The sequence below is a fragment of the Macrosteles quadrilineatus genome, unplaced genomic scaffold, assembly GCF_028750875.1.
Source record: "Macrosteles quadrilineatus isolate MER2022 unplaced genomic scaffold, UCM_ALF_1.0 Scaffold_7__1_contigs__length_78375512, whole genome shotgun sequence".
NCBI classification, from domain to species: Eukaryota; Metazoa; Arthropoda; class Insecta; order Hemiptera; family Cicadellidae; genus Macrosteles; species Macrosteles quadrilineatus.
This window is the reverse complement of record NW_026542600.1, coordinates 49680108-49703458: the sequence shown is the minus strand read 5'-3', so window position 1 is coordinate 49703458 and position 23351 is coordinate 49680108. Positions and strand designations below refer to the sequence as shown.

The 23351-nt window shown below is 34.8% G+C and overlaps 1 protein-coding gene across 4 annotated transcripts in view; it reads left to right on the top strand.

Annotated features, from left to right (window-relative positions):
• Positions 1-22719, top strand: part of LOC128998605 (prestin-like) — a 46794-nt gene extending 24075 nt beyond the window's left edge. For 3 of the 4 annotated variants that reach the window (XM_054424814.1, XM_054424816.1, XM_054424817.1), the window contains exons 6-14: positions 557-721; positions 2909-3013; positions 4931-5064; positions 5484-5646; positions 7354-7530; positions 12555-12827; positions 16713-16844; positions 17877-18003; positions 19343-22719. In XM_054424814.1, coding sequence (XP_054280789.1) covers positions 557-721; positions 2909-3013; positions 4931-5064; positions 5484-5646; positions 7354-7530; positions 12555-12827; positions 16713-16844; positions 17877-18003; positions 19343-19437 — 1371 coding nt within the window. In that variant the 3' untranslated portion in view covers positions 19438-22719. The remainder of the gene's footprint in view (positions 1-556; positions 722-2908; positions 3014-4930; positions 5065-5483; positions 5647-7353; positions 7531-12554; positions 12828-16712; positions 16845-17876; positions 18004-19342) is intronic. The other variant, XM_054424818.1, reaches the window with a different exon arrangement.
• Positions 22720-23351: the final 632 nt, after the last annotated feature.

Below are 23351 nucleotides of genomic sequence, written 5' to 3'. Positions count from 1 at the left end.
TTTTATGTTTCTGGTTTTGGATTACTTACTGCTGTGGCCACTGGTACCCTAAATTGTACTTGGCCTTCCCAACATATTGCCTCCGTACATCTCTGCATCTTGCGTCCTTCCTTCTACCCAGTTTTCTTATGTCCTTTTCTACTTGGTCCCACCATCTCAGTTTGGTCTACCAAGGGGTCTTCTTCCTTCTGGGTTGTTCTCCAGTACTTTATTTGGTAAAGAGTTGTCTTCTTTTCTTATCATATGTCCCGCCCACCTTATCCTTCTACTCCTTATCCTTCTACTCCTTATCTAAATGTCAATATCTGAATCTTTAAATAATTCTCTCAGTTCCCAATTATGCTTTAATCTCCATTGTCCATCCTCAAAAGTCAAAAGTAAAATTTTCTCAATATTTTGTTTAAAAACTATATCTTTTTTGTTTACTTAAAATCCAATTTTCTGATCCGTGTTTACCATTTCCTACCAAATTTAACATTATGAACATTTAGTTCATTAAAAAGATTTACTCTTAGTAGTTAAAAATATACTCTAGTCTTATACTTTGTTTTGCCAGGTAGTACTCGGAATTTTTAGACTCGGTTCATTGAGTGTGCTCATGTCCGATACATTGGTCAGCGGGTTCACCACGGGAGCAGCTGTCTTGGTGTTTTGTTCCCAGATAAAGCACGTGTTTGGGATCAAGCTGCCCCGACGGTCCGGCCATCTGAAGCTCATTTATGTAAGTTAGTTTTGGTTCATTCCTAAAATTGTAGTTTTGTACACATGAATGAATTAAGGGCGCGCTTTACCCCTGACGCGCAATCGAATGCAAGGGTTTGCAAGATTTCTCTTTTTACCTGCTAAATTGAAGGTAGAATCAAAGTTAAGGTCTCATATTAAAGAGGATGAAATTTTCTATAGTTCTTTGTTTCTATATTTCAATTATTTAAAATACACACCTTATAAACTTGAGTTGTAGTACAAGAAAAAAGGGTCTTTTCAACTAGCCTTAACTTGTTGAAAAAAACATTTTTTGAACATTTGAAAAACGCAGAATTATAGATTGGTCTTTGTACTACTATAAGCCGTTTAGAAGTGCGTAGCTATCATTATTTGTTAATTCTAAAACAGTAATCTTGGAAACGTCTGCAAGCGCTTCTCGCAGCGCTGTCCAATGATGAAACATAGCTACTGAAGCCCGAGCTGAGATTTCCAAGCTGAGGTAAAGCGCACCCTTAATTATATGTTTATTCCAACAAAATGATTGACAAAAATGTGCAAAACTAAATGTAGAAAACAAAAAACATGAATGCTAAATTAATCAATAATAAATTAAATTAACCTTTTTTAACATATATGTCAATAAATTGTACATAGTTTTATGGAGTAAGCCGGCATGGGTAAGCCTGTGTGTTGACTGTAGTCGCACCAAAACAAATCCTTATTTAAAAAAATAGAAAGAAGAAAAAATGGAGGTATGTGAAATATGAGCGAAATGGAATAACAAGAGCAAATGGTGAAATTGGTGAAATAATTAAACCATGATCAAAAATATTAGGTGCATAATGAATTTAAAAAAGTAAATACATTTCTGAGTAATCATTTGATAATTAATGTATTCTTAGGACAAGCAAGTTGGTTTGGAAGCACTAAAAAAGTCACTCTGAAAGTGTAAAATCTAATGAACGATAGATGAAGTGTAGCTATTGCACACCACATTTGAAACACCCTGATCTGGAGAAGAAGGTTATAAAGCTAAAAACAGCCCCCTTTGAAATAAGTAAGGAAATGAGCTGACCATAATCTTTTAAAAGTGGTCTTGGTTTGATAGTTTTATAACCACCAAATGGTTTCATAAAGTTAAGGAAATAAAGGTCAAATGAATTAATAATATGATGGCAACAATTGACGTGACAACAATCTGTTATTAAACATTTTTGAATATTCTTAACATTTGAAATTTATAAACAAAAAACGAACATATGTTTTTTATTTGCTATCACAGGTTCAATCAATTGAATTATATTAGATTACCTTTGTTGTTGTTGCCTGTGTTCTTAAATAGGTAAGGTGTTTGTGTCACTCAAACACAGGCGATGTTGTGGGTTCCGATCCTGGTACCTGCCACTAATTTTACCAGTACAGTTCACCCTTATACTGTAATGGCTCACCCCTTGCTTTGCTGGATACGTTCCATGCCTCTGTGGCTAATGTGGACGGGCAAATGCAAGGTAAAAGAGGCCATCAAGCTCTTTTTTTATAAATAAAAAAAATTTATATACAAGTATTAGATTGAAAAGGAATTGAGTGAAAAATGAAATTATCACCAGCACACCATATGTTGTAACTTTCAGTAGAAATTTCTACAATATAGACTTTAAGGATCATCAAATTTAGTTTCCCAAAATTCAATAGATATTAAAAATGTTGGTTGAATAAAATAAAGTGACATTTGAACTTTAGTTTATTTACAGTCTAGTCAACAAAACTTTAAAATAAACTGAGCAGTTTTATATCTATAGTACTTTTAAAGTGGTGAGTCGGTGCCTCAGTTGGTAGTGTCACGGACTTCGGGCCCAAGGTAGCGATCCCCAGGATGGGTTCGGATCCTGGTCACTGCCGAAAACATTTTATCAGAACAGTTCACCTTTGTACCGTACCGGCTCACCCCTTGCTTTGCTGGATACGTTCCACGCACAGATCTGTAGTATATGTGGACGGGCAAATGCAAGGTTAAAAGAGGTGTGCACCGCCAACCACAAAAAAAATCAATACTGAGATTTTCAAATTCAATTTTAATGATATATTCCAAAATTTCTACACTATGGTAAACATTGACTGTTCTGATTGCAAGATCTAAAATCAACACCTACCATAGCAATATAAGAAGGGAAGATTTCCTATCATTTTGCTCTTTGTTTTTCAGACATGCATGGACTTGTTCGAAAATATTGACAAAACTAACCCCTTAGCTGTCGTCATGACATTCAGTGTGATAGCGATGCTAATCACATACTTCCAATTCATAAAGGTAAGTGAATCTCCTTATCTTTAAGATCACAATGTATCATTAAAATACAAATACCACCATTATATCCATTCTTGAAAATTACTTTATCAAATCAAATCAAACCATACTCTACTCATGAGTCATAAGTCATGTACAATGAATGGAATCAGGATGTAGGCCTACAGTACTACAATTATTACGAAAATGTAAAAAAGTAATGAAAGTAAAGAAGAAAAACAATATTGTAAAAAAATATATTTAACTCTATCTTTCAGTCACTATTTAAAAATAATGAACTCGTGTGAACATTTAAAAAAATGTATTCGTAAACGTTTCTTAAATGTATTAATCTTCATTTCTTTTGTACCTCAATCTAGATGGGGACGATGAAACTGCCCCAATATTTTAGGTAAGTTTTAAATGATGAAACTTCCCCGCTCATTACAGAGCATCATGAAGGGTCACCTCGCCATACCAGAAATGCTGAAATTTCCCCGAGCGCCCGCGCCAGGTACACGCTACGGGTCTGGGGAAAAGTAAATCGTTGCTGTCCCTGCGTGCTGTCAGTGACTGCAGTCTTCTAATAACTACCTCCAATATCAGGAATTACTAGCTTATTTTAGGTTAGGTAGCGGTACAGAAACAAAAAAGAGGGAATTATTGTTGTCCCCGCGTTCTGTCAGTGACTTCAGTCTTCTAATAACTACCACCAATATCAGAAATTTATAGCTTTTTAAAGGTTAGGTTATGTTAGGTTGGGTTAGGTTAGGTTAGGTGAGGTTAGTTTAGGTTATATTGGGTTAGGTATTGGTACAGAAACAATTGTGGCTTGGCAGGAAAAGCAGTCGGTGGCAGTTAGAAGACTGCTGTCACTGACAGGACACAGGGACAAAAATAATTCCCTTTTATCCCCAGTCCTGTAGCGACTACTTGGCCGGGTGCTCGAGGCAATTTCAGCATTTAGAGTCTTGCGAGGTGACCCTTGCTAATCCTTTTTAATGAGCGGGGCAGTTTCATCGTTTCAAAAGTACCCAAAACGTCGGGGCAGTTTCACTACGCCCATCTAGATTCAGTTTTCAACAGTGTCATTGATGTGAGATCTTTCATCTTATATTTGTGATTGACAAGTGATAAAAGATTATATAAATTAAAATTACAAAACTTTCAGCAATTTAGGTACACTTAAATTTTGTGAAGTAATAATAACAGTTGCATTTAACTTTTTCCTAAAGGTAACAAACAGACTAAAAAATATTTGTTTTTTTGTATTTGGTAGCTTAATGACAACAAGTAAAGTTAGCAGTATAACAATAGTTATTTGTGCAACTAGTGAGAAAAGTGAGCAATTGACTCACTCGAGAGAAATCCTTACTCACGAGCCGTAGGCGAGTGAGGAATGGTTTCTCGCGTGAGACAATTGTACTTTGAACTCGAGTTGCACATTATACTTTTCCTACAGTTACCATAAAACAAATAAATTGGTGAAGAAACATAACCTATTTTTACACAGAAGTGAACTTTTAATAAAACATTTAATGTGAAGTGACAAATACAACAGTACAACAGCTGACCAGCTGATTTACAGCCAGTGCTGCCAACGTACTTCGCGCGCATACGACGTTGCCTGCATGTTACGCGCTCACTATTTCGTGCCTTCACATTGCAAATCTGGAGTGAGACAAAGTAATTAGAGTGAGACAATGTAAACATTGTCTCACTGATGAGCGAATTGGCCACTTTGCTTTCTCAAATCAGTGAGAGAACATGTACAATGTTAGGTAACTGTAGGAAAAATATATTGTTTAACACACAAGCCAAAAGTGTCTTTTCGACCCTTGCTCATTTTCTGTTCAAGTTAAACTTGTGTAGAAAAGAATCACCACAAGCCCTAGTAATAAAATATACTATTAACACTAACATCAAATTGTTTTCTTACAGCCTAAACTTCATCCCTTTCTGAGAAATGTGGTGCCAATGGAGTTGATAGTGATCATGATAGGAACCTTCGTGTCATACTACTTCAACCTCCAAGACACTTACAATTTATCCACCATTGGACTGATTCCTACTGGGTAAATCTCAACCCTTCATTTCATATAAATAATATCCCCGCTACAGTAAACCTGCAAACTAACAGAATTTCAATTTGCCTTGTTGGATTTTTGATTAAATACTAGTTGTTTTGCCTGTGCTTCGTAGCAGGGCAAGAATACTTAAGAGTTTTGGGTCTCTAAATCTACTGTAAAAAAAGTTACACACATGTATTATGGATTATACAGGCAAATTTCTTTTGTAGGTACTTATTGCTTATTTCAATGGAAAAAAGAGATTTTCATAGAGTTTTATCAACAGTGAGTCACGTAGTACACTATTTCAAATTGTATCAATCAAATAAAAAAATACCAACCCTGTCGCTGTAAAGTTATTTTATTTCATAGATGTCAACTTCTTATTGATGATTTGTCGTAATGTTATGCGTTTTGTTTTTCAGGTTACCAACGCCTGCAATGCCACCTGTCCGGTTAATCCTAGATGTGGGCATCGACGGGTTGGTCATTGCCATCGTTGCCTTTTCCATTAACATTTCGATGGCTACCTTATTTGCCAAGAAAGAACATTACAAAGTGGACGCCAACCAAGAATTGATTGCCTCTGTAAGATTATGAAGTTTTATATTTAACCTCTAATACAGCTGTTAAATTTTAGATGATTATTTTATCATAAACTTCTATTATATCGTCCTTCACCTCAAATTAAAGTGAAATTTTGTTGCAGCTTAGCCTCTATATCACTATGATTATTGCAATAGTATCGGTAAAATTTGTACGCCACGTGATCCTGTCCTTGTAGTTAGACTACCACGATTTCAAAGGCTTTATGTCTTCATTGTCAAGTCTACGTGAAAATTAAGCGTCATTAATCCTCTTCAACCTAGACGGTATGTAGATCCGTCATACAAAACTCGTAACACAAAGACACAAAAACCTTCAAAACACTTAAAAGGTAGCGTGGCCACAATTAAAAAACAATGGGGACAACGCGTACGTCTAGCCAGCGTAAGTACAGTTATGACACTGGGTGACGTGTCCTGCGTTGTGACGCAGTTGCTCCTCTTCCACTGTTATCTATTTCAGCATAAACATTGTAATATATCATAGGAAGTGATAACAGTCCAAATAAAAGAGCAGCTGATTAAAAAACAAGTCTAACAACGTTTGTGTGTAGCCGGCGGATGGTCATGACATTGGGTAACAACGCAGGACATGTTTACTTCCGTACTTACGCTGGCTACACGCAGGAGTTGTTCGACTTGTTTTTTAATTGTGGCCACGCTATCTTTTTTATATTTTCGTTCGTTTTTGTTGCGTCTTTTGTACGACTTATCTTCAAATTGTCCAAGTTGAAGAGGATTAATGACACTTAATGTTCATGTAGATTTGGTAATGAAGGCATAAAGTCTTCGAAACCATGGTAGTCTAACTACAAGAGCTGGATCACTCGGCAATATATAAATTAATATAACATACTATTACACAATTTTTTGTTTTAGGTGAGTATTAGCAACCTCTGATAAATTGAAAAGTAATATTGCTTGGTTTTAGATCAGAGCATTATTTTAAGAATTATTGTTTATTTTGTAGACGATGCAATGATCCGCTCACTAAGTAATCTGTTGGCTGCTTTCTGATAGACATATAAGATGACAGTTTACAGTACTGCAGACTTTGAAGTAAAAGGAAACTTATACCTTAATGGTTGTCTTTAAATAAAAAAAAAAAACGATCGGCGGCACAAGAAGTTTTTTGCCGGGTATGGAAACATTAGACAAACATTTTAGTTTTATATAATAATACAAAAAGGTATCAAAACCATGTATAATCAATAAAATTGTGCAAATCAGTAAAAACTCTTACTTAACATATTTATAAAAATATATAGCAAACAAAAACAACAACACCATAGGTGACACATGGAAGTACACTCTGGGACTCCATCGAACGAGCGGTGACTAAGGAGGAGGGCTCTACCTGTGATCACGTTTCATCTGGTGTTTTGTGTTTACATTAATTATACAAAAGTGTCTAGTTTTACTATTTTTTTTAACGTAATAATCATCATACAGTATGGATTAGACGTTCTTTATTTAACGAGTTTTAGAGAACGTCGTTTTAACCGGCAAATCTGTTATCGGGACTGTCCACGTTTCTGAGGAGTCCGGATAAGAGGGAGTCTACTGTACTTCAAACTAATCAACTAGTTTTTAGTTCTAAAACACAAGTTCCAAAGGTTTTATTATTTTCCATTATCTTTTTTAATCCAGAATAGACTAATAATAAATTCTAAGCTCTGTGGTATTACAGGGAGTGGGTAACATCGTAGGATCATTCTTTTCGTGCCTTCCATTCGCTGCCTCGCTGTCTCGAAGTCTCATACAACATGGAGTCGGGGGCAAAACTCAGGTCGCCAGTTTAGTCTCCTGTGCTTGTATCGCCCTGGTTCTGATTTTCATTGGACCTTCCTTTGAGACACTTCCTCACGTAAGTCATTAAAAAAATATAAAACATCTTTAGCTCAATTTATGACTGTATTTGAAAACAATGTTGTTTATGTAGCCCGACAAGAAAAAGTCCGAAGGGGTCAAATCGGGACTTCTTGGAGGCCAGGCAATAGGCGCGCCCCTTCCTATCCAACCATTTGTAAACTTGTTGTTAAGTGTATCGCACACTTCATTACGGTAATGAGGCGGGGCACCATCTTGCATAAAAATGACTCGTACACCAGCTCGTTCTTCAATATCGTCTATTTGAGGAAACAAAAAATGTTCTAGCATATCTAAATAAACAATGCCGTTGATTGTTTTTTCGGCAAAAAAGAAAGACCCTATCACTTGGTCATACATTAATCCACACCAAACGTTTACTTTTGGCGAATCGCGCACATGTTCTTGTACAATGTTAGGTTGTTCCAAACCCCGATTGCGACAATTATGACGATTAACAACGCCACTTATGTGAAATGAAGCTTCGTCTGAGAACAGCACTCTTTTAATAAAATTTGGATTGTTATCGATCTCATTGAGCATAAATCTAGCAAAGTCTGTACGCTTAGGGCGATCGGCTGGTTTTATGTGATGTCTCAATTGAATTTTGTACGCACGAAGTCTCAATCTCTTACGAATTACGGTGTGTAGTGTCGATTTAGGCACGTTTAACTGTAGACTTCGTCGAGCAAGTGAGGTTTTTGGGCTTCTAAAGCATGACTGTCGGATTGATTCAACTTTGTCATCACTTGTTTTTGGCCGGCCTGGTGAATGTCCTTTCAAAACACTTCCTGTCTCACGAAACTGGTTAAACCATCGACGAATTGCTTTATCGTCCGGTGACTTTTCCCCTGGATACTTTATTCGAAACTGACGCTGCACACTTACAATCAATTTAAACTCTGCGAACCACAGAACACACTGCGCCTTTTGTTGCGCCGTAAACATCGTACCGGCTACTGGCGGGAGGCGGGGCGTGTGAGTCGCAATAACAGCCTATCACCACGCATCTGGTTTGCGCATGTCAAGGTCAATGTTTCCTGCCTTGCTACATGGCACACAAAACTTGGTTATTTTAGCTTTATTTTGATGTATAAAACGTTTAGTTACTTTGAATAGTACCGGAGAAATATAAATTTAAAATCCCGGAATTCTTTTAAAAACACCCTGTATAATGTAATTGTGTTATGATATTTACAATATTTTAAAGGAATAGCCTATTATTAACATGTACAGTGCTGCATGTAGACTTTATTGAAAAAAAAAACATGTTTAGCTTGACCCTTAGTTAATTTAACTAAGGGTCAAGCTAAACATGTTTTTTTTTACATTAACAATTCATTATCAAGATGACTTTAATAAAGTCATATTGATAATGAATTTTTAATGTCAAAATTGTAAATTGTTTTGTTTGGACTGTTGGTAGCAAATAAATAAATAAACACAAGTGTTTTTTGCTTCTTCTTTACTAAAGGTTCTATGACAACCCTTTCTGACTTTTTTTGATTTTACAATCATCGTCAATCGTGTTCATGTTATTAATCACCACGTTCTTCACTATCTTGTATAAGGATAGCACCAGCCGACACAGCATCAAAATGCTCCACTGTACAGTTAACATTTTTCTGCCTAGCAAGAGGTTCAATAACCACGCTATATCTGAATTATGATCATTGAAAGCTTGTCGGATTACCAAATGTGTCAAACCGGCAAATTTCGGATCATTAAGATCGGATTGATTTCAGTTAGAGTTGACCTTTCTTTTTACTTAAAGAATTTCCAATAGTAATATATCTATGAAAATGTGACCAATTAATAGCGATTTAAATGCTAGTACCTGAAATTGTGTCTTGTAGGCTATATTTTGTGTTATTGTTTATCCTATGATAACATTTTGACTACATCTTTTGCACCTCTTAGTGCTAAAATTAGTACAACTATTACGTATACAGTGTGATTGAAAAGTCCCGGAACGGTGTAATATATTTTATACTATTATAGATGAAGTAATAAAACTTAGTATATCAAAAATAAACATAAATGTCTACTCTTTCAAGCTATTATTACATTTTTACCTTCTAAGGGGTCCCATAAGGAGTAAGACAGAATTTTCAAATAGCAGCATAGGTCAACTTTGGTATCAAATTAAAGGTCTTATTTAGTAAAACACATTGGCGTAAACCCGAACTCAAACGGATAACCAAGTCAAAAATGGCAGCCGTTCAAATATTTCTTGAATCTGCCATTTTGAATCTTTGAACGGCTGCCATTTTTTACCCAGTTGTTATTTTGAGCTAAAATTTGCGGCATTGTATTCTACTAATTAAGACCTTTATTGTGATGTGCATATCGACCTATTCTTACGTTTATGATTTTCCTCTGACTTCTAGTTGGCACCCCACAGTATAATAAGCGTTGCAAATTCAAGGAATGTTTGAGCAGCTGTCGTTTTTGACTCGATTGTCCGTTTGACTTCGCGTTTGTGGCATTGTGTTTTACTAACGTAGACCTTTAATCTGATAGCAAACTCAACCTATGCTGCTATTTAAGAATTTTGTCTGACTCCTCATGGGCCCCCCTTAAGGGACAAAAAAGTAATAATAGCTTGAAAGAGTAGACATTTATAGTACAGTAAAAATATGTTTTGACCCAAAAAAAATTAGCACAACCGGGGAATTTGGTACAGATGTTGGGTGTACCTTCCTTTTGAACATACTAAAAGTCCCCTAAAATTGAAGCTGTGCTACGGCCGCCATATTGGAAAATGGCGGCATATTTCTGTATTTTTCGCTATAGTAACTTTATTATTAGAGATACAGGAAAAAGCTAAATGTACAAAATGTAGGTCATCTAAAAATACACATTTTTTGTATTTACCATCTTTCTCTAAACCCAGCGGTTTTTGAGTTATTTGTTATTAAGTATATTTAGTTTTTTCTATTTATCAAAAATAGGTGAAACACATGGAAATTGACCGTTACTTTCAAGGATTATGATAATTTATCATATTTAGTTAAATAGTGTGATACTATAAAATCTAAAAATTTAAGCTTATTTTATGAGTAAAACAACTCTGCCACAGCAAACCTGCAGACTCAGCAAATTTCCATTTGATCAGATGTTTTATTAAAAATGTATATAAATAAAATTAGGTTCAACAGGTACCTAGGCTTGCTGATACACGTATGCTATTATAGTGTGTTTTTTTTAGTAAAATATCAATACCTTACTATAAAATAACTAATTTTCCAAGTTTGATCAACATATATGTATAAACAAGCAAACTGCAACAGTTAACTAATTCATAAGAATAGCATGGGAGTTTTAAATTTACAATAAACAAATTTGAATATACAAATTTTGGTTGTGTTTACTAAAAAGATGGCGATTATTCGTCACGATTAGAATATTAACCAAATGAGTTTTCAAAAGGAGATGGAGCCTGTTATTTAAGTAATATTAATTCGTACCAAGCACCGAAAATATTGTATGCAGTAAGGTAATCTACCATATTTTGTAAAGTACGCAATAGTCATATTAATATTTTATCTTCATTTTTTTACCCATTTAATAGTTAACATTTTAGTATTTTGATGGCACCACCACACTAACTAACTATACTTGACATCCCATTGTAAATTTGGAAGGGTGTTTTTCGTGTCTAGTTCATGTTGGTGACTAATTAAGTATGGTATAGTATAGTTAGTTTTATTTATCAAAAATCGGCGAAACCCATCGCAATCGACGGTTACTTTAAAGGTTTACGACAATTATTCATCCCAATTAGTTGATATCAGAGTGATAGTGGTAGTGCCATAAAAATACTAAAATGTTAATTTATTAAATGGGTAACAATGAGTATAAAATATTAATATGACTATTGCGTAGTTTACAAAATATGGTTGATTTCCTCACTGCATACAATATTTCCGATACTTGGTACGAGTTAATATTACAGTACTTAAATTACTTGCTTCGATTAGTATTCGAAACGTGATGAATAATCGCCATATTTTTAGTAAACACAACCAAAATTTGTATATTTAAATTTGTAAATTGTAAATCTTAAGCTACCATGCTACTATTATGAATTAGTTAACTGTTGCAGTTTGTTTGTTTATAGATTTATTATGATCAAACTTGGAAAATTAATTATTTTATACGAAGTTATTGATATTTTACTAAAAAAAAAACACACTATAATAACCTACCTGTAGCAGCAAACCTAGGTACCTGTTGAATCTAATTTTATTTAAATACATTTAATAAAACATCCAATCAAATGGAAATTTGCTGAGTCTGCAGGTTTGATGGGGCAGAGTTGTTTTACTCATAAAATAAGCTAAAATTTTAAGATTTTATAGTATCACACTATTTAACTAAATGGGATAAATTATCATAATCCTTGAAAGTAACGGTCAATTTCCATGTGTTTCACCTATTTTTGATAAATAGAAAAAACTAAATATACTTAATAACAAATAACTCAAAATCCGTTGGGTTTAGAGAAAGATGGTAAATACAAAAAATGTGTATTTTTAAATGACCTACATTTTGTATATTTAGCTTTTTCCTGTATCTCTAATAATAAAGTCACTATAGCGAAAAATATAGAAATATGCCGCCATTTTCCAATATGGCGGCCGTAGCACAGCTTCAATTTTAGGGGACTTTTAGTATGTTCAAAAGGAAGGTACACCCAACATCTGTACAAAATTCCCCGGTTGTGCTAATTTTTTTTAGGTTTATTTAATTTTTCTCTTATTTTTACTGCACTATTATAGCTATAATTCATTTACCAAGTTTCATTCCTTTATAGTAGTATAATATATATTACACAGTTCCGGGATTTTCAATCACACTGTATATTGCATGATATTGGTTGGCTGTTGATGGTCACTATCCTGTGAATGGTCATGTATATGGTTATCACCAAATTGAAATTCTAACTTAAAAAAATAAATGTAGGTCTATAGTCCAGGTGGTTGTAATCTCTATATCAAGGTTGTACGTTTGTTGCAGTGTGTTCTAGCAGGAATTATATTATTCGCACTGAAAGGTATGCTGAAGCAGGTGAAAGATTTCCCACCAGCGTGGCGACGTTCCCGAAGGGATGGAGCTATTTGGTTGATCACCTTCTTCGCCGTTATCTTGATTGATGTTGATGTTGGGCTGGTACTTGGAATCATCGTGTCTCTTGTTGTGATAATAATGATGAGCCAATCCCCCTATGTCAACAAGCTTGGCAAACTACCAAATACAGACTTGTTTCTTGAAAGTGATAGATATAATAAGGTAATTATTCATTTATTCATCCATAGATATTTACTGAATTAAGTAACCCAAACTTAGATTAAACAAAGTCAGTAACAAAACTCAAATTTGCATCTCGCTTTAAATACAACAACAAATAAGAGAACGTAAACTCACAGACATATGCCCAAAAATAAGTTCTACTGGTTGACAAATAACAACTGAGCCATAATCTCATTACTCTCATATACTCCCTGAAATATACTAACTGAGTTGTGATCTCACCACGATCATCCACTCTTAGGAAAGATACTGCACCACTCTCATTTTTGGTATCTACTTCCAGAAATATACTAACTGAATCACACTCTCACTACAAGTATCCTTTCCACTCCTAGGGAAAGGAGCTAGGGTTGCGGTTCCCCCCATCAGCTTGCTGATGGTCCCCTTCCTCCTGGCTTTGATGGCGGGTCTTGGCCTGTCAGGGATTGGATAGGTCCCGAGTTTTGCTTGCACTAAATGCGTCAGGGCGCTCCATTGCGATTCTTCAGGGTTTCGTACCAGGTGGATTCTAGGTGGAGTGACGCTTAAACAAGTAGCCGGTATCCCTGGTTAGGATTGAGGGGAAACCCTCTCTCCGAGGGGTTGCTTCGGCAGCCGGTGAGCCTGATGACCTTAAGTCATCCTCCCATGATGTGCCAAAGGTTGGTGCATTTGCTTCGGCCTACATCATGGGGCCCGGGTGTGTTTAATTATAGGTACCGGGTTTGTAATCGGAGGGTTTCTGGCTCTTACGATAAAACGAATTGAATCGAATTGAAATTGTCCGCCGACTGTCTGCCAACTGTTGACAGTCAAATTTTGGTGTTTCTGGAGACAAAATACAGTGTTTTCTGTTTCCCGTTCGAATGGGAAACACGGAGACAAGAGACAAAGTCTGCATGTGTGGACGTGTCTGGAGACAAGAGACTGGGTACAAGCCGAAGGTGTTCAACAATCAGCCCATTTAGTTGGACTGCAAAGCGGTAATATGACGATTTTTGGACGGTATCAAAAGAGCTGGATTGAGTTTCTTGAAAGTTTTGGAATTTCTTTTCAATAATTTATATTATGACATGACATTTTATTGAATTATTCATCTCTTCAAGTTTAAAATTTTAGGACCAACAAAGCCCAGCAAAAGTTCAAAATCTTTAGAAATCAACCTAGTGAAGTTCCTAAATCCTTCACCTAATCTGAAGGTTTGATGGAAGATTGTGACCATAGTACGAACCTTGTTCGAGAAAATGTTTTCCAATGGGTCCCTCATTGTCTATGTCTAGGTTCTTAGCCCCATGGTTCTGAAGCCCGCACAGGAGATAATTACGTCCTCCTCGGTTGCCATACCAAAAAAACACAGAAACACTGGCTGGCTAGTGTGGACGCAAAACACATCGGAAACTTGAATCCGAAACTGTGTTGACAGACTGTCGGCAGACGATCGGTCGACTGTCTGCCAACTGTGCGCAGACAGTCGGCCGACTCAGTCTCCATGTGTGGACTAGGCTTTACTACAGGTATCCACTCCACTCCCAGTAGAGGTACTAACTGAGCCACGCTCTCTATATGGGTATCCAGTCCCAGGAGGGATACTAACAAATCACACTCCCACTTCAAGTATCCACTCCACTACCAGGAGAAATCCAAGAAATTCCTGAAATAACCGTTGAAAATAACTCAAAACTGCTTGTCCTGACAATTGATGAAGACCTCTCCTGGAACGACCACATACACAACCTGACCAAGAAACTTGCATCTGGGGTCTATGTAACAAAGATGATGAAATGGATAGGAGGTCTGGAAACGGCTAAGACAGCATAGTATGCTGTAATAGAATCACATGTAAGGTATGGCTTAATATCTTTGGGGGGGGGGGGGCATCAGAGGCAAACCTCAACAAAGTCCTGGTGCTCCAGAAAAAAGCTGTCAGGGCACTCTCCGGCCTTGAGCGCTTAGACAGCTGCAGGTCTCTTAAGCTTCTAACATTGACAGCACTCTACATCCATGGAGTTGTCCTGTATACAAAAAAACTTAACCTTCCCAGAAATGAGAGTTTTCACTCTTACCACACCAGAAGAGCAGCCGACTACAGCCTAACGATCCACCACACTACACAATACACCAGAAACCCCTCTTAAATTGGCAGTAAAATCATCAATTCTCTTCCAAACAACCTCAAGAAGGAAACCAACTCAAACAGCAACTCTGGGACTGGCTTGTGGACCGACCGGTGTACTCCCTTGAGGAATTTTTTGACCAATTATGAACTTTCAATACAAAGAAAATGTAAACTGTCAAACAATCTAAATGTTAAACATTCTGGATTTTTGTGACACCATTGTATTTCTTAATGAAATTACAAATAAAAGGAAACAGTCTATTGTCTATAGATACTAACTGAGCTACACACTCACTATAGATAAACATTCCCTGCAAGGTAATCACTGCTTTAGAACTAACCTCTAACTAGATTGCATGTCTCGTAGTTTATTATATTCTAAACACTTTTGACTCTAACTGTTTTCAAAGGGCAAGTTTTAGCAAGAAACGGTATTAACCCTCCGAGCGTCACTTGTCGAAAAATCGACTCACGACACACTTTGTGTAGTGTCACTTGTCGATTTTTCGACATACGAACATCGTTTACGGCGAAGGCTCTATGACTGACTGAATCGGATTGAACTGGATCGAGTTAGGTATCGTTCTTTTTGTTAGATTCAGAGCTTTCTACGGAGGTCTGTCTCTAAGCGCTATTCATTTTAGTTCCGAAAATATTGTAGCAGACAGCTGACGTGCGTATTTGTAAACAGCTTGGTTAACCTCGGACCGATGACTGATGTGTTTTATTACGTTTATCATTGTTTTATGTTAAAAATCAAAAGTAGTGATATACGTGGTGCATTATAAGAAGATTTAAGTGATTTTGAAGGGCTGGTTGATGATCCTGAAGAAGTAGGTAGTGATATTGATGTAAATTATCAGCCAGATTCCTAGCTATGGTTAGGCTATGCATTCTTAGCTAAACGCTATGTACTGAAATCTGTTTTTTGCCCATAACTTATTTATTTGCAAATCTACTTCCTTATATTATTATATATTTGTAATCCTCATAAAATTTAGAACAAAGTGGTTATTTTCAAATATTTATAGGCCTTAGATTTATACAATTTCATTGAGCGCGAACTTATTTTTTTTTGAAAATTTTCCAAAATATTTTTTTTTACCTAAAAAATTTTTTTGAAACAAATGTTCCTTATGTTTTTTTATGTATAATATTGAAGCCCATGATTTTCCAAACAAAATGGTACATAGAACAGTAGAATTAACATTGTTTTAAGCTTCTCAGATCCGTTTTAATAAAACCTTGCAAATGCGCCAAAATAGGCGGACATTAAGGCCTAAACTATGGACACTCGGAGGGTTAACGGAGAAAATACAAAAATTGTAAATTTAAAATTCCCATGTTATTCTTATGGTGAATATTGTAAAATGTTGTAGTTTGCTTGTTTATGGATATATATATTTTGATCAAACTTTGCACATTTATTTATTTTATACTAAGCTATTAATATTTTACTAAAAAATACACTTTATAAGTTTCTTTGTCGCAGCTAACCTAGGTACTCATTAAACCTAATGTCTTTTAAATATATTTAATTAAAAGTTAATTCAGACAATTGGAAATTCGCTTAGTCGGCAGGTTTGCTGCGGCGGGGGTATTTTATTTTAGACTCATTGCTCCGTTATTATTTGGATGTAGGCCAGGCTATAAAGTTTGAATGAGGGTTCCCTACACTTTTACTTTTACCTGATAACATATTGATATTGTTTAGATACTAAGATTAGTTAACATATGTGCAAATTACTTTAACAAAAAGGGGTTTTCAGGTAATCCCAATTCCAAATACACTGATTATCCGAATTTGTGGCGGCCTTCACTTTGCTAACAAGTCAAATGTGAGGAGAAAAATTGACAAGGTGCTGAAGAAAAGTATTGCCGCTACAGCACCTGAGAGTCCAGTGAGTACTTACTATTCAGTATAGAGCAGTAATAGAGAAGTTAGATAACAATTCACTAGTTTACCTGTCCATCATTAAGGCCTGTATTTGTGAACTGTATCAATGAAGGGAAGGAGTAAGTGGGTACAATACAAAACATTATTTGAGGCAGCATCGGAATTCAAACTCCCCATATTCATTGGGTGCCTTGGTTGTGGAATGTTTAGTTATGGTAGACTGAGCCAAGGATAAGTGTAAAATCATTTCCCCAAAAAATTATATTAAACAGATCTAATAGGTTATTATTCTATGTGTGATCTAAACGTTGTTTTAATCTTGACGGTGTGTTTAACCTAAAGTTTGATTCGTTTATTCTAATAGACTGATTGGAGCCCAAATCAAATTAAATTTAAATCCCACCCTTGGTGTTGTTCTTGACAAAGACCTCTCTTTTTCTGACCACGTCACTTTTGCAGTTCAACGTGCTAGAACAAAAGGTTTTAGCAGATTTAAAACTCCACTGCCAGAACATCCCAAAACGGATCTCGAGCGGTCCTTGGTCCTCCTAGCCAATGTTTCCTGATATAAGGAGGATATGGCAATTCTGCCATAAGGTTCACTTATGGACCTAATCGCTTTGACCGGGTGTCCTTACGAGATGCCGCAAAGCGTATCCAAATTGGTGACATATGCAGGAAGCTGACCTGCTGCCTAATCCACTACTCAAGTAGGAAGAGCCTTGGTACCTCAGCGAGCGAATTTAAAATACGGTACAGGGCTAATTAATAATGCTCTGAAATACTAACCAGGGTTTCTATCCGAAATCTGGGAATTATGTACGCACATTTTGGTGACCGGGAAAAAGTCTGTAAGTTATTGTACGTGAATTTTATCTGAAACCAGGAAATTTGGAATGATCACCAATAATTGTGCATTCATTAACAGTGTTTGTTGATTCTATTTTAAGGTTGTCTTGCACCCAATCAATGTAGCGTTTAAGAAATTACAGCCCCTCTATTCATGTAGTATACTTTAAAACTTGTATTTTTTCAGATTACAAAACTTGTCATTGATATGTCCTCCGTAACATTTATTGATCCAGCATCAACAATGGCCTTTTTAGCCTTGAAGACGGACCTTCAACTAAAGAACATAACCCTCATTCTCGCAAGCTGCTCAAGTAAGTAAATTCATTAACATCACAGTTTACTTAATTTTAATTTTAATTAATTTTTACGGTTTTCAAATGTTCTTAGTGAAGTTTACAATATACACGTACATATTCATATTCATATTCAAACATCTTTATTCATCATAAATCATGTATTGGTGGTACAGTGAATAGTGTCAGAATACTTAAAATAAAAATACTATTTCTATGTATGTGAGGTGGAAAACTCCTCAAAAGAATATAATGCTAAATTGATTAAATAATCTTTTCGAATTTTCTTGAATTTAGATAAGTTTGTTTCTTTTTTTATCAATTCAGGGAAAAATTTTAGAAACTCGTTACCAGCGTATGAGGGTTTTTTTTCAAAAAATTTTAATTTGTGAGGCTGGACGAACCCTCTTCTCCTCCTGAAATTATAAGAATGTACTGAATTTATTACTTGCTCAGATTAATTTTTTTTGGCAATAAGAATTGTTTCATAAATATATTGCCCATAAACTGTAAAAATTAGTAATTTCTTAAAATGTTCTTTTGCCGAATTATCTCGCTTAAGCTTAAACATAATTCTGATAGCCTCTTTTTGCCGCTTCATAATGCTATCCATATAAAATTTTTTTGTTGACCCATATAAAGCTAAACCGAATTAAAGATGAGCGTGGATGTGAGCAAAATATATACTTTTTACGGTTTCAAATTACAATAAAAGGACCTATTTGACAATGCATAAATTCCGGAGTTAGTTTTGGTCAAAACTTTCTGTGTGTGTTTATCCCAATTCAAATTTTCATCTATTGTTAAACCCAGAAAGTTGATCAGATTTTCCTTTTGAATGTTATTTGAGTTGTAAGTTATTGTTGGCTCTTTTGTAATTTTGTTCTGAGCTGTTCTGAAATTTATAAATTTGGTTTTTTGTGAATTTAATAATAAGTTATGATTGTATAAATAGTTTCCAATATTCTCTATACATATGTAAAAATTTCAGTTTCTTCTGGAGAGTTAGATGATACAATAAAATTAGAATCATCAGCGTAAAGACATAATATAGAATTTTGCTTGTAGGTTAAATTATCTTCCATGCCCTTAAGGTAACACAAAAAAGCAAAGGCCCCAAAATTTAACCTTGTGGGACCCCAAATTTAATTGGTTGATAAGTTGATGATGATTTGATGATTCTATTATGATTTGTCAAATGGTTAATTTCCACAAATTGAGATCTATTTGTAAAATAGGAAGAAAACCAGTTAAGAGCTCTTTTAGATATTCCAATTATTTTAAGTATTACATTTACCCATGCAGACTGGAAACAGTGGAAACTTGATTGTGTTCTCAAATAAACGTGTTGTTTCAGGTCATGTATATGAACAGTTGAGGAGGGCCGAATTCTTTCTTCAATATCCAGAGGAAACTATGTTCCCAACAGTGTCTGATGCTGTAAGTTCTTGAACAACGTGACTGGTGTTTTGTGTGTATTTAGTGAGTTAGTGTGTGTTATGTTAATTATAACTTTACAGTAAAACCTCTGTAAACGTCGCCTGCAGGACCACGGGTTGATAGAGGTTCAACTGAATAGGAGAGTCGTTTTTGCGTATAGCTCTGTATTTCGCATGTACACCGCAACAAGGTGGCTCACCATTTACTCATCATTGGTGAACAGAATGGAACCGTTTACAGCTCCGTAGCTGACATGTACGCTTTGCTGTGGGTTTAGAAAGTTTTTTTAAAATATTGAATCTCCCGCTACATGCGAGATTAAGTAAGTGATAAAGTTTTTTACCACAAGAAACATATCCGATGCCGACATTAATCGCCAGATATCTAAAAGTTATGGTCCTAATGCAATGAGTGAGAGTAAAGTTCAGAAATGGGTTAGGGAGTGTACCAATGGCTGTGAAAACCCTTTTCCTTTATGATCTTATGTGATAAGTCTGGGTACCCATCAAAAACACAATTCCTTCCAAAATGGACATTTTCCTAAACCCCTAACATCTTTTTGCACTTTACCACTCATTGCATTAGGGCTATAAACTTGGCGATGAATGTCTGCAACCAATAATGTTGCTTGCAGTAAACAAAATATCACCAACCTTAAATCGCATGCAGCGGGAGATTCAATAATTTAAAAAATGTTCTAGACACACAGCAAAGTGGACACATCAGCTACAGAGATGCAAATGGCGCCATTCTGTTCACAAATAAAGTCAGTAAGCGGTGAGGAGCCTTGCTGCAGCATACATGTGAACTATACACACAACATACGGGGGCATACGGGGGTAGGGGGTTGTACCCTTGATTAAAAAACCACCTCGTACTATTTCTTGTTTCAATCAACCATAATTCTGTACAACTGGCCAAACAAATCAGGTTTTAATTGGCAAAAAGCAATATCGCTATCCCATGCATGTTGGTTTTTATAGACTTGACTAACTTTGTAAAGGAAATTTTAAATTATACATAAAATAATTTTTTGCTAGTGATGTAGGGTTGTGGTTGTTTTAAACCAAGAACTGTATTTTACTTAACAGTATTTTAGTTTTTTAATGTACTTAATCTAAGACTGAGAACTAAGCATGAATATATAATATTTATATAAATGTATTTGTATGTATGTGTAAAAGAATCACACAAAGAAAACATTTTTCTCTAGTTCGCTCAAAGATTTGGTATAACAAAATTTTAAAAACAGATTTTTACCATATACGTATATCTTCTAGTTGGCATATTTTAAATAACTTAAATTTCAAATACCAAAACCAAGAATTGTTGAGTATATGTTTGACTCAACCACATAATACACAGTATCAACTGTTTAAATTATATTTTGCTCAAAATGTTATATAACTTTTGGGTGATTTTCGTGACCCAAAAAACCCTAAAATATAGTTACGCTTTGCATACAAGTATGTTTAAAAAATGTTTGTGGTTCTCAACACTTTACATCTGAAATATGAATTCTTACGGTGCTTAGTTAAGTAGATTGATAAATGTTTTTGATGATTTATTTTTGTTGATGTGTCATGTGCCTTATGATAGCTTGATAGTGTACTCGTATTATTTTAAGTATCTGTGATTTCACATTTGCCTTAAGATGTAGTATAAAAATGAAACATAATTACGGTGCTGTTTACTTATTTGTTTATCTATTGTTAGTTTCCTCAGAGATTTTAATCAATGTTATGTTGGTTTCAAAGAGTTTTTGTTTCAATAGTTAATCTCCTCTTTGAATAACTCATAGGGTACCACTCTATGTCTAAGTGAGTGTAGAATATGGAATGGGTATAAACTGAACCCATCAACTAGTCTTATTTAAGTGTTAAAGTGATTTGAACAGGTGTACTGAACTATTTATGTGCTTATCAGCTTATAATAATTATAAAAGAGTTCACATAACTTATGCTTCATAAAACTCTTGGCCTACAGTAGTGTGAGTGGATTGTCCATAAATTAACAAAAAGTAACATAACCATTTAGCCTTACACGGCAATTCAGTATACATTCTTGTGCACTTGTACAGTGTTTGTTTGAGTATGGCGTTAAATGAATGCTTGTTACAGACAAATTTGTCATAGTACAGAAAAGTAAGATACAGAGGAAACATGCATAGGATGACAGTGCGCTTTTAGCTCCTAGTATGTTGTGTCAAAAATATACTTGTTACGAGCACGGAATACCCCGCACTGTGTGAAAATTACTATTGCACGGGATGCAAGGTCTTCCTCCACCATTAGTGTTCTAGTACATGAGGAATAGGGGTGGTGTTGGACTTAGCCCTAGACACCAGCGGCTAGTGCTAGACACCACTTAAGCGGACCATTTAATGTTTCCTCTGCACCTTACTACTCTGTGGCTGTTAAAACTAAATGTAAGAATAGTAGAAGACCTATACTTTAAAATGATACATTAAAGTGACCTTCATATTTATCTCAGAGCAGGTTAAATGTATAGTTCTAGGTTTATCAGTTGATACGGGTTCCTGTACTTGATGCCAATGTTATTAATACAATATATTTATAATTGTTCATCTTAAAACAAGGTACCTGAGAGCTTAAAATGAAAATATAATGTGTTTCAGCTATTACATTACCATGTATGATTACTATGTTGAGCTATAGGTAAAAATTATATCCTTCCTGGACACTTGATTAAATGTTATAAAGATTCCAACAAAGTATTTGTATACTTTTACTATCTAAGAACAGGTTAAAGTTCTACGAATGTTGTTCAACAGCTTTAAATAACAATAAGTGTTGATATAACTTAATGTTTTCATGAATCTACTTTAAGTGCTTTAATTCAAGAAATTACATAAACACTGTAGGTTATACTCTGCACTAACGTATTTAATATGTTCTTGTAACGTAGTATAACATTAATATATTCTGTGATATTTGACATTACGTTACTATTTGTATTTATTAATTTGACAGATACATTCAAGGCAATAATTGTTATTCACCTAAATGTGTTAGATTTTTGTAGTAGTCTTTTTCTCCAAATGTATAAACATTTTCTGAATGTGTGTTTGTTCTTGGGCAAAAAAAAAAAATGTAAAATTGTGATTTGATTATTTAGTATTTATTAGTTAGCTAACTAACCAAACATTGAAGAAATAAATCTAAAGTTAATAATTTATAAATAATATGAATATTACAAATGTTAAAAAAGAGAAGAGTTGTTGGATATTGATTGTTCATTTATTCAAATAAAAGTATTTATTTGTTGTTTGAACTTTGAACCTGATTTATTTTTAACTGTGCCCAAAAATTTTCATTTTAAATGGTGGTAGTTAGCAAAGGAGACAAAACGTTATTTCAAGATTTAGCAATGAATAGCGTAAAAATAATTATAAATTATAGATATTGAGTTTTATTTAATTAATTAATTTTTTAAGCCTTAGCAATTTTATACTTACATTTTGAACTGTTGGAACTGAATGCAATGTTTTCAAAGAGTTACCAATCTGTGAAATTGTAAAACATAATAATTTTTCATTTACTCGAAGAACTGTCAAAGTTATCTATCAAACGGTATTGGACGGTGGAAATATATTGAGTCTAAAATAAACGTAGGTTTTGAAAAAGCTAATGGCTTATTTATATTTCAAATTGTTGTTTGATGATTGGTCATAGAAAAGGTTTTACATATTATACTTTTACCTCAACTGTGAAAGAGGTTAAGTGAGTTATAATCATTGACTCACTGCTCCAAAAAAAATATAAATTTGAGATTAATCTTCTGCATTGATCCTTAAAACTAATACTATCAAAATATGGCTGAAACTGACTTTAAAGCGCTCATTTTTATAAGTACATATTTCATTACATTCGTCAATGTTACGGTACGTCCAGAGTGCACGCAGA